At 44.5% G+C, this 12,472-nt stretch overlaps 1 protein-coding gene across 4 annotated transcripts in view; it reads right to left on the bottom strand.

Moving 5' to 3' along the window:
* Nucleotides 1-14: 14 nt before the first annotated feature.
* The window catches only part of Hipk (Homeodomain interacting protein kinase), a 38,040-nt gene continuing 25,582 nt past the window's right edge, over nt 15-12,472 (bottom strand). Inside the window, exons 1-10 of one of the 4 annotated variants that reach the window (NM_001274286.1) lie at nt 11,664-11,788; nt 11,298-11,587; nt 10,915-11,235; nt 10,100-10,851; nt 9,441-10,034; nt 9,143-9,372; nt 8,569-9,036; nt 7,124-8,058; nt 6,746-7,056; nt 5,067-6,648 (exon numbers count right to left, since the gene is read on the bottom strand). In NM_001274286.1, the coding sequence (NP_001261215.1) occupies nt 6,913-7,056; nt 7,124-8,058; nt 8,569-9,036; nt 9,143-9,372; nt 9,441-10,034; nt 10,100-10,851; nt 10,915-11,235; nt 11,298-11,587; nt 11,664-11,700 (3,771 nt within the window). In that variant the 5' untranslated portion in view covers nt 11,701-11,788 and the 3' untranslated portion in view covers nt 5,067-6,648; nt 6,746-6,912. Of the gene's footprint in view, nt 6,649-6,745; nt 7,057-7,123; nt 8,059-8,568; nt 9,037-9,142; nt 9,373-9,440; nt 10,035-10,099; nt 10,852-10,914; nt 11,236-11,297; nt 11,588-11,663; nt 11,789-12,472 lie in introns of those variants that run through there. The other 3 variants (NM_138194.3, NM_167834.2, NM_001382035.1) reach the window with 3 other exon arrangements.

Genomic DNA, 12,472 nt, shown 5'->3' with positions numbered 1-12,472 from the left:
TTTAAGTATATAATGATACACGCATATTGCGCACATTAAATCTTGTTCGTTTCATATATAGACATTTATTTTTAATTGTTTTTTTGTGGCTGTAGATTACTACACGTGTATCCTTTTAGGCATATGTACGAGAGTATGTAATTACCATAATTTATATGCATCTGCATCTTTGTGTAGGTGTATCTGCATTTGTTTCGGTATCTGTATCTGCACTTCGCCTTGTGTGATTTTCAAGTTTCTTAATTAATCCGTTTTGTATATATTCTCTTTAAAGTGTAAAGACACTAAATTTCACAATGTTCGATTTCATTCCCTCCATGGGATGCAGAGGACACTCCCACTCCCCAAAATTTCCGAAGATGGGATTGGGAGCGGTATTCCAAGCCAGAACTAGCCGAAAATCATTTGGGGGAACTAAAGTTAATTTGTCGTGTGACGTATGTTTGTGTCTGAGTATGTAAATAAGTTACGCAAATTTTTGGGCTTAATTTATATCGTGTATGTATATAATTCTATATCGATATAGTCGTATTATAAAATCTCTAAACAGCCATAAAAGTCAAAAGTTCTTATTCATATCTATTAATTATCTAGACGCGTTTACACTGCCACTAAGTTGACGTAACTTGAGTTAATCCTTATTATTACCATTATAGTAATCTGTACCTCTTGTATTTCTTGCTTAATTGCCGCCTAACTCTTCTGAAATCGGAACTCGATTGTTATAGGTATTATCTGTTGATTAGGGAGGGAACTCTATACATAAATACAAACGTCGCGGCTCATTGTTTCGTTTAGTTTGATTGGTTTTGGATTTGGGTTTGCTTTGCTATGCTTTGGTTTGGTCTCGAGACTTTTAATTCAATTCATTCACTATGACTACGATTATTTGTATTTGATAAATTAGCTGGCCTCCTAATATCTTGGGGGCCCTCAAAAAGGTACGCATATCAGAATAAGACAGAGAGATACACTTATTAATTGGAGTGTGTATATTTTGATTTGCATCTAACACTAGTATCGATAGCTTATCAAGTACAATGCTAAATGTATCGGTGTGCTTGGTTTTTGATATAAGTTTGAATTTCATTTCCGTTTCTTTCGATTTCGATTTTCTTAAGCCTAAATAAGAGAGGACACCAAGTAAAAACATTCAGTACACGTTCATTGAAATACTATTAGGATACAAAAAGAGTGATTAAGTACGATTAGAGTTTTTGTGGTTGAGTGTTTTGTTGAATACTTGGATGCTGTAATGGTGAGATTGTAATGAGGTGTTGTTGAGTTCAAATTCAACTTTAAGTTATATGTTGGTGAAACATTCATTAAGGTGCTGTTTTGATGAAACATTTTGAGGTGTCTGTGTGTTGGTGAGTTGACTTTGACTAAATGAAGGTGCAAGGTCAAATCTCTTCGTTGATGATCGAAAACATTCATTTTGCGGGTTGCGTTCTTGGGACAGGAGGTCCTGGTTCCACTTGCCCGGCAATTCGTTGTTGTCTAACCCAGGGATCCCTTTATCAAATCTGAGGTCGGGGATTCGTAATGTTGATACTAGGACTAGGGGTCAAGGGGTCATGTACCACATATGAATATGACTTGGTGCCCACGAGAAAGAAACACTAGTGGGGGGTGGTGTGGTGTGGCGTGGCGTGGTGTGGTGAGTGATTCAGAGTCTCTTGTGTGTTGGTGAGTGGAGTGTGCGCGCACTTTGATTATCCGTCTTTGGTTTGCTTCCTCTTCACTTTGTAATCGAATGCAAAGCCTGGCCTCTACTCGCTATTTTTGCTAAACGTAAATGTATATGGAGTCTCTACTCGAGTTCGTATATAAAAATATTTAAATTCTTTAATCTGAAACGCGCAATCGCCCAAAGTGCGGGCTGCCACCGCTATAAGTACATCTATATTTTCGTATATTTCATATGTATATAAAAAGCAAATCCCATAAAAGTGCTCTCTCCGATCTCTATTAAAACATATATTGTTTCGATTACGTTTTCATCACCCAATGACTCCGCTTTGCTCTGGCCTTTTCAAATTCTGGCTTGTTTTGAAATCAGCAAAAGGTACGATCATTTAAATTCAATATCTCATTATAATTATCTGTATTTGCCTTAGCGCTTATATGTACGACTGTGAGTATGATCTCAGCTCTAGCTGCTATTTATCATATTTCGTGTATACGAGTATATATAACACATATTGTTCTGTTATTTGGTTTTCTGTAGGTAGGAAATATGCTAGTCTTATAAATTTCACACATCAACATTTCGGTTATCGTTATGATCTCTCCTCTTGCCTAGGAAATAATTTCTTAGTTAATAAAATATATCCGCATATACATATATTCTGTGTGTGTATTAAAAACTTCTAATGTCGATCCGAACCGCAATTTTTAAGAGAGTTTAGAAAGTTCTTCAAGTGAAGGAAACACGAAGGGGTTATCAATATCGTAATTAAGTTACTGGTAGCCTACTAAGTCGGTATTATCCGCATTCGTAAAATTATGCTATCATTAAGTAGGAGAGGGCCCCTGCTAAGTTTTTGGATCTCGCTCCAGCTGTCCGAAGTGCGTGTTTCAGTTTGTTCAGGTCCAGCTCAAACGAAAGAAATCTAATTATGGACGGGTTCTTATCAATCTTGTTTGTCAACTCCTCTAATCTCCCTCAACCCATCTGTTACAGATTGGTTTTGAATTTCCGGTTCCGGTTCGGTGCGTTTTCGGTTTCGCTTGCTCTGTTTTGGTAAATGCAAAACAAAATATCTTTACTTTCCGGTAAAAGCTCATCAATTGTTGGTCAATCAAACAACTTCGTGGGGGGTGGTTCAAAGTTCGAGGGGTGTGGCGGGGCGGGGCGTGCGAAATCAATCTATAATCTGCAGAAACCTGGTTGGTCTTGAACTAAATCTAAATCAGCTGAAGCTAGCCTCTTGCGGGGAGCAACTAGACTACTAGGTCCCCAATACTAAAATTAAATTGTTTGCACAATTTGCTTTGAATGGCTAATCGTTATCGATATTATTGCACAATAACTACGATTATTATTAAGTTAATTCACTAATCGTTTAAACTTAAAAATTATTTACTCCTTTGTAATTTGGTGGGATATATGTTGTATTTGTTGTTGTTCATCATCATCTTCTCCGTTTGCTTTTGATTAAGTTGTTCTTAAAGCACTAGAAAACGAAATAATAAGAGACTAAAGAACTAAAGAAAAACGAAAATTGCGATATCTGTTATGTATATTTACGATTTCTATATTTTGTAGGACATAAGTAAATATAAGCAATATATATGGTATATGTTGTGGCTATGTTCCATTATAAAACAAAGTTAAGCAAAGAAACAAAGTAAATTAAAAGTAAATTTAAACGGTTAAAAGAGTAAAGTAGTAGGGGCAACTCATCCGAACTCAGTACGATTAAACAAGTACATATGAAATATATTAGTAAACATCGATCGGCATTGCTTGCCCTACAGTATCGTATATCATCATATTTTTGTCGGAAATCGAGAGGACGACGAGTACAAATACTAAGGCTACACAGTTAAAACATTTCTCATTTAAATATATACGTATATTAGAGTGTTTGTGCGGATCTCTCCGCATTTCGCTGGTGGTGAAAGCCACCCAGAGTTCCTCCTAAATACAAGTCCTCCGACAGTGGGCCACAAAAGTCTGCTAACGACCGTGGTCCACCTGCCTGCTTATTTATTTGTTGAGTGTGAGTTTGTTTAATATAACTTTAATTTGTTGTTGATTTTCTTTAAATATAAATGTAATTTGTTTGTTTGTTAATATAAATTTATTTTTTTGTCGTTTAATATAAATTTAATTTGTTTGTTGTTTTCATAAGTCTATTAACGTTTCGTTTTTGTTACATTTAAAGCGTTCATGATTTGTTTTCTTGTTTTTTTTTCTCGGTTTTGCTTTCTGGTTGATGCTCCTAAATATTGAGTAGAAAGAGAAGAAAAGTTCGTCTGCCCTCGCAGATATTTAGCATATACATTTACATATAATATAAGTATAAGTTCGCACACTGAGTGGGTGCAGGACAAGAAACACAAATCGGAAACACAGATCGCAACTTTCCGCTGACATCTAAACGGTCACACAGCTGTTTTTATACAATATTCATGCTTATTTGACTATATGCTTTAGTTGAATGGTCCATAAAATTTCTATAAAAAAAGAACTTGCTGAATACATCTAAGACTATTATCTAGATACGGTTCTCTCGACTTTAAACAAGAATCTTAAATCTGCCGAGTTGTGGTTTTCGTTTATTGTTTATTACAATTACAATTGTTAGCTGCTGGTTGCCGTTATTGTTTATACACAAAATATATCCATAATATAAATGTACTCGAACCACGGGTAGAATCTAGTTCTCTATGTTTTTGTAATTACTCGTATATATTCACAACACTAACGTTTCTTAATTACGTCTATGTATGCTACAATTGTTCTCCTTTTCCTACTACAAAAAGTGTTATTACTCGCTTTTTAAAAATGTACTTGCTTGGTTAAAAAAACGTTTTGTTGTCGTGCTAACGCTATTGAATCCTGCACACTAATTAGTTAACATATAGATGCATATTCCGTATCCGTATCGCAATTGGTTATTCGTAATTTTAGGTAATTTCTATTCGCCGACGACGACGACGACGACTGACAAAAAACGTTTGCGGACTTCTCTGCTCCTCGTTAAAAACTACATCACAATAATTATATGCTAGATCTTTTCCAATCGTCGGAGTTGATTCATCTCGATCCCGATCCCAAAATAGCCTACTGTACACAGCTGATCTAGGAAGGGGCGAAGGATGGTTTAAATATTTCTGCTTTGTATCAGCATGTAATTCATTATATAGGAAGTGCCTCCCTCGAAGGACCGATTTTAATAAATTCTCGGTTGGGACAACCGAGTAATCGACCCCAGGAGGGCGAAAAATTAGTTGCTGCTTGGTTATTTTATCGCGAAAGTTAAGTTTAATTCTAACTACGAAGTACTTTAGGAAACCTATTTAACAAGATTTAGTTTTTTTTTTTTTATTATTTTATATTAAGGATCTATAGTAGGCGAGTTAAAGTAAGCCAGGTTTGTACATATCAAAATGGGATTCTATATATTACAATTTCTCTGGGGAAAAGTCTAAAACAAGGGGTTGTAGTGGGACAAACACTAAAAGCCTAAACTGCTAGATTGCTTATTATTTTTGTTTGGTTTTGTACTTTAGTAAACTTTCCTATGCGCTTTCCTATTTAAAAGAATAACCAAAACGCAGATCTTCTTCCAGGACACAGATGGGGTAAAACGAAATGTGAAGTCTAAAAATTAAGCGTACCGCAGACTAACTGGCTTCGCTGACCTGACTTTAACAACTGATCAGTTTTAAAATCGGCTTTTTGTTGGGCTCCGGCTAATTTTAGTACCGATATATGTAAGTATATGCGTATTATGTACACTTGCTCCTATAATTATTTGTTGTTGCTCGTTAAACATAATTTAGAATTGTTATCTGTTAGTTGTTAGTTGTAATTCTTTTCTCGGCTATTCCTATGAGTGAGTTACGAGTGTGTAAAAAACGTTCGCCCTTTGACCTTCTCCCGTTCTATCCACTAAATCTATGAGCTATGTAATTGTTAAGTTCTCTTTGTTGATATCTCCTAGGGTATCTATTTTATTTGTTTGTTTGTTTGCTAGTAAGGTTTTTGCGGTATTCAATTTGTTGTGGTTCTCTACTAACCTCGTCTAACTCTACTCCTGCATCATAATCATAATCTTCAACGTCTTTCGTCATCTCAATTTCTTTTGTTGCTTGTTTTGTGTAAAAGGCAAATTGCATAACAATGTTGTTTATTTTCTTATCTGGTTGCTGTTGTTGCTGCTGCTGCTGCTAGGTTTTTGATTTTCTGAGGTACTTGCTAGGGAATTTCGAAGCTTTCTCTTACTGGCTCTCTGGCCTAATGTTGCAGTTGTCGACGTGCCGTAAACTCTAGTTTTGTTTAGCTTTCTCTTGATATATAGTATTCATAATAATAGTGTTACATATGCATGTATATAATATATAAGTAGATTATAGAGAATATTATTTGGAAATTATCAATAAAACACACATTTATAAAACGCTTTCGTTTCGAAGAAAAACATCTCTCGATATGCATCTAACTGGCATATTTCGAGGGTATAGAAGCTATAGCTGTAGTGTGTGTGGGTGCGAAATTGTGCTGATGCACAACTTGCCAAAAGTTTGCCTGAGCACTGTACACCCAGCTGCGTGTAGGAGTGCTTTACATTTATATTTAATATTATTTAAAAAAAATAATAAAAATTAATAGTAGCAGAAATGAGATCCCGCGGGACCCCGAAAAAAAATAAGCTAAGAAGTGGCAATGAGTTAGGGGACTTGGACTTTGCTTAATGTTGCCGTCGTGCTTTACGTGTTGTGGTTGTGTCTGAGGATGCTGCTGCCGTTGCTGCGGCGTCGTCGCTGCCCGCTTGGAATATGGAGTTGTTCTGGATTATAGTCTGCTGCATGAGTAGCATGAACCACCAGCACTGAGTTAGCTGCAGCTGATGTTGCTGCAGCTCTTGGCTTTGCTCCGGATTGTCGCCTGCCTCGCCCGAGGCTACAAAAGATCTGCGAATAGAAAAAGGATATACAATCATTAGCAGTATGATTTAGATTTGAAGCAGAAGTCTGAATTCGGCTCGGCATCCCGGCATTTTCGACTCACTCGAGCGTTGAATCATTCGATCGGGCTCTAGCTCAAGATCATAACAACAGTGGTGATGGTGGTGTTGTGCGGTGTGTAGTTGGGTGGTTCTTGGTTCTGGGTGGGTGCACATCCTCGTCCCGCGTCTCTCCTCATCGCCCCTCTCCCCGTCAACTCCCATCGTCGGTCTACTCAGCCCCATACCATATGTTGGTGGGCGCAAAGTGCGCCGCGTGTTTGCTGGCGGCTACCTGGGCAGGACTGAGCGGTCCAAACTGGCTGTACTGTGTGGGTATCTGAATGTGAGCTGGCAGCGGATGCGATGGTATCACCTGGGAAAACAGTAACATGTTGGTTAGCTACGAAAAAATAAAAGGTATGATGTATAACCGATCTCACCTGACGACTGGAGCTGTTGTGGGCCGGAGGTGGAGCCACCACCGCCCGGTTGGCGTAGGCATAGCTGGGGGCCGCCTGTGATACGAAAACTGTGGGCCGGCGGTAAATGTCGCCTTGCGCATAAATATCGGGCTGCAACAAAGCGGCCGCCGCCGTTGATGATGGCGATCCGCCCAGCGGTGTTCCGGCCTGGTGATGATGATGTCCATGACTGTGGTGATGCGGATGCGGGGCCACACTCGACGGCGGCGGCTGAGTGCTTCCTGGTAGTCCCACGCTGCCCGGAGGCGGCTGTGATGGCTGACGATAGACCTGTGGAGGACCCCACGATGGAGGACCAACGCTGGCCGCCGCCGCTGCAGCTGCAGCAGCTGCTGCGGCAGTCGCAGCGCTTATCGACGACGATGATGATGCGGAACTGCTCTTGGAGTGGGCTAATGGCGGAGCCACAGACGGGGCTACATAGCTTATGGGAGCTACAGAGGGGGCCTCTCGCTTTGGATGAGCAAGCGGGAGAGCGGACACTCCTGATCCCGAAGATGTAGGTGCCCAGGAGGAGCGCTTTGTGTCTAACTGTTGCGGCGGAGCAGCTGCATACTCCGGATAAAATTCGGCTGGCTCCTGCTTGGTGGGAATGTGCGGCAAACTGGCCGAAGACGACGGCTGGCTGGGAACCTGAGGTTGGTAGCCACATTCGCTTTGAGCCATGGCCAAGATGCGTTTCTTTTGCGACTGGCCGGGCTCATACTTGATGCTGGGCTGTGGCTGGGGCAACACCTGCTGCGGCGGTGGCTGTGGCTGATACTGCTGCTGTTGCTGCTGTGGAGGAGGAGCAGGTTGCTGTTGCTGCTGATGATGGTGATGCTTGGGACTTCCCACGGCGGCTGCGGCGGCGGCATGATGACGACGGCGGGCATCTTCCGGATCATGATCACCTACGGTTACGCATGGAATTACTAGCTGGACGTGCGATGGCTTATGACGACTGAGATGCGACTGAGATTGGGAGGAACTGGGGCAGAGGACAGGGGCACCAAACTGAGTGGAAGAGGAAGGCATGACAGAGGAGGAAGAAGTGGGGACGGAATGATGGAGATGATGTTGATGGTGACTGGAAGTGGAAGCAGACGTGGAGGAGGACGTGGACGTGGCTTGGTAATGAGGATGCGTCGCCGGCTGAGTATGAGTCGGAGGCTGTGACTGAAGCTGATGCTGAAGCTGCGATCCCGCTGCCGATCCCGCTCCCGTTCCTATTCCACTTCCACTCGCTGGCTGATGAGGCGGATTCAGATGATGAGACGGATTCAGATGATGTGGGTGGTGGTGGTTGTGGTGACTACTGCTACTGTGGCTACTGTTACTGCTATGGCTACTGCTATGCTGGCTACCCTTGCCGCTGTTGCTTCCCAGTTGGTTCGGATTCGGATTCTGAGTCTGGGCATTACCATAGTTTATCTGCTGCTGCTGTTGCTGCTGGGGATGTGGATGCGGCTGCTGGTGGGCGCTGCTCCTGCTACAGGACGAGCTTGGTGCGTGCTGTAGCAGACTACCACTGGTCTGCGACTGGGCATGCGCCCGTTGCTTTAGCACCGGTACCTGAGCTCCTCCAGCCTCTCCGCCCTCGTCCTCACTGTCCGAGATCGTTATCACAGCCGTGGGCGAGGGCGTGTCGTGGATGGTTATTGTCGGCTGCTTGACGTGCTGCGGATGCTGCGAACTCTGCGGATGCGGCTGCTGCCCATGCTGCTGATGGGCATGAGCCGGTGGCTGTTGGTAAACCACTGCTCCTCCTGCTCCTCCGTTGGCGTTGCAGTTGCTTACAATGTGGTGACCTGAGGAGCTACTGTAGGGCTGGGCATGGGCGACGGGGACGTGATGATGGTGCGAACTCGACGAGCTTCCATTCACAATGTCTGGAGGAGAGGGAAAATATCAAATTAGTAGATATCATGCATTATTTTCCATTAATTTTTTAGATAAAAATGAGAATGGTCTGAGAAATATTGCATCTGGACTCACTGCTAGAGGAGGCAGCCGAGGAGGCCACCACCGATCCGGCACTGGCGCTGTAACCACTGCCATTCCCGTAGTTGCAGTTGTGGTGCGCGTGATACTGCGGCGAAACGTGTGCAGCGCGCTGGTACCGCTGCTGGTGGGGCGGCGAGCTTTCCTTCACCCGCTTCTTCACCGGCGACAACTGCTGGTGCTCCTTCTTCTCGTGGCGCGGCACGCGATAAGAGTTCCCCTTGCTAAAACAAAAACGTTAAGTAGAACATGAGGATGGGGTTTCTTTAAGGCGCTACTAGTTAACACTCACGCAATATGATGAGCCGGCGACTCCTTCTTGAGATCGTTGCGTGGCAAGTTGAGGTGGTGCTTGGGATAGATCTCCTCCACATTAAAAAGAGGCGTCGAGTCCACGATGAGCGAGTGGGCGGGCGCCTGCTGGGGCCACGACGGCACCAAGGCCATCTGCCGTCCAGTTTGTGGCCAGGCTACTCCGCTGGCCTGCACACGGTTCGTTAGAAGCATTCTCTGACCAGATGTTGGCTCCACCATGGAAACTGGTACGGGCACATTAACGTACTGCTGCGGCGGGACCTGCAACGGTGGCTGCATGGTTGCACTGCCCACCACCACATGTTTAGTGGGACTGGGCATCGTCTGGTACGAGGGCGGGCACAGGATGTTCGAGACCAGCTGGTGCTGGAAGCTATCAGTCCGCGTCTGCGGATACTGTCGGGCCACGCTGCGTCCGTTGTAGATCTGGTAGAGTCCCTCGTAAGCCAAAGGACGCCCATCGCGCACAAGGCGCTGCACCTGGCTGGTCAACTGGTTGTTGATCGTGAACGTCATGTTCTCTGTGCTCGAGGGCACAAAATTAGTCACCAGCGTCGACGCAGGCTGCACACTGTGAGAGATTAAGGGATTCGGTTAATATAAGAGAATAATTTGCTGCCTAGCTTCACTACTTACGTGTGGAAATCGCCTCGGCGGCACACCTCCATCATCTGCACGGATGCCTTGACATTGTTGCAGTAGACATAGTCAACCAGATGGGTCAGCCGTGTAAACGAGTGGTTCAACGCTTCTGCTGGCGTGAGTCGCCGCTCTTGATCAATGGTCAGCATGCGTTTAAGCAGATCAATAAACTCTCGCCTGTCCGTCTTCTCTGCCAGCAACTGACCGCCCTCCAAATCAGTGGGCACATTGACCTGCCCAATGTCATCAAGACAGTTGAAGATGTACTTGCGCGCCTCCTTGCTCTTCGTGTTTGTCTCCGCCTCATGTTCCTCGGTGGTCTTCAGGCGCCAAAAGGGATACGTTGAGTCCACGTCGCGGTAGAAGAACTTGGAGGTCTTCGAGGCACTGTTCAGCATGTGCTCTGTGGGCAATCCCTGTGTCTGCGAGATGTAGCGGATCTGGTCGAACTCCGAGCTGCCCGGATAGAGCGGCCAGCCGAGGAAGAGCTCTGCCACCACGCAGCCCAGTGACCACATATCGATCGCCTCACAGAAGGGCAGGCCCAGTATGATTTCGGGAGCACGATAGTAGCGCGACTGCAGATACGTGTTGCAGACCGTTTTGCTCACGTGAGAGGCGCTACCAAAGTCGATCACCTTGACGCGGTAGGGCTGACGCACTGGGTCCACCAGCATGATGTTCTCGGGCTTCAGGTCGGCATGGATCAGACCCAGTTGTTTCAGCTTCAACAGGGCAGTCAATACCTAAGATATGAAGTACAGAATTAGTCGCGGAATTCCTGTGGCTTTTTAGTAATTGTGACTCACCTGCTCCAGAATGGGCCTTATGTACTTGAGCGGCAGCGGCGAAAACTTGTTCTGCTTGAGAAAATCGTAAAGGTTCTGCTCCAGCATCTCAAAGACCAGGCAGGTGTGGTTCTTGTGCTGAAAGCACTCAAAGGCCCGCACAAAATTGAACTCGTCGGCATTCTCCTGGCTGAGGCGCGAAAGGATCGATACCTCGATCTGGCCCTGCCGCGCATACGAAGGATGGTTCTTCAGGATCTTGATGGCCACGATCTCGGAGGTGCCGCGCTTCCAGCACTTGACCACCTGGCCAAAGGTGCCGCGGCCCAAGAACTCAAGGACCTGCAAACGGGAAAGCGGCGTTTAAGTATCCGACGATATACATTATATAAAGCAGAACCCACCTCATATTCCGCCGATAGGGAATAGAGCACCTCGTGCTGCACCAGCTGGTAGTCGCCATCCGCTCCACTGCTCGACCTTTTGCTGGGGGGCTGCGTGTTGGCATGACCCCCCGAGGTGGCGACCTTTGTGTGCGCCGTTTTGAGGCTGCTGATGGGCCCGATTCCGTCTGGTCCTGGTCCTGATCCCGCTTTCGATCCCACAGATCCCGCTCCCGCTGCTGCTGAAGAGTCCTGCTGCACTGGCGGGCCGTGGCTGGAGTTATATGAGTCGACGCAGCCGCAATCACAATCTAAAAGATTCGAAAGAACCAAAGTGTATTAGTATGCAATTCATTTGAAATCGCACGACTCAAGCTTATTTTCCACCTTTTCTAAAAAGTCTTCTTATGACTAAGGAGATCATTGTTCTTTGTATACGTGTTTCTTCCGCTTCTTTGTCAAGGAAAATTTCCTGTCGCCACCTCTTTCGGTTTCAGGCAATTTCGCTACCTCGCAATCTAGCCGATAAAATGCAACTGAACGCAGTTCTACCTGCACATTCAGCCCGGGGCCCACATGGCTATATGGCCTATAGAATCTGTATCTGTGCACTGCACTCTCATCAGCATTTGCGACTTGTCAACGCCCCCAACAAAGCGGCGAAGAAAGCGCCGAAAAAAGGAAAACATGGGAATTGGCCAACAATGATAAAGATGACTAAGTGAATGGGTGAACAGGGAGTGGAGGTTGACATGTAGATGACGAGGAAGTGATATTATGGCTTTATGAACGCTATTGCAGAAGTCATGATGCTTTCGAAAGTTATAATGTTTCAGCTCATGCTTCAAATCAGCTGAACTTATTTTAAAGTAAAACATCACATTAAATATTTTAATTGTGAAATTTATGGTTCTTAAAGAATGTGAAACTGATGGCATAACATCATTATGGCCAACACATGTTGAGTTCCATGCCATCTACTTGGGACGACTTGCCCGTAGTTAGGCAACTAAAAATAGATGCAGTTAACTAACTAGGCAGGTCTATAGCAACGTCCCAACATCGATTGCTACTTCTTCACGTATTCACATAACCTAATTAATTTACGTCAAAGGACATTTGATATGAATGGGAGCGCAGGGCATTAAAGGGGCGAAAGGCGAAAGGAGGAGCGTCATCCACGCACTTCGGGTATT

This window comes from Drosophila melanogaster, chromosome 3L (assembly GCF_000001215.4).
Source record: "Drosophila melanogaster chromosome 3L".
Classification (NCBI taxonomy): Eukaryota; Metazoa; Arthropoda; class Insecta; order Diptera; family Drosophilidae; genus Drosophila; species Drosophila melanogaster.
Note: the sequence above shows the minus strand (reverse complement) of the source record. Positions and strands in the feature narration are given on the sequence as shown.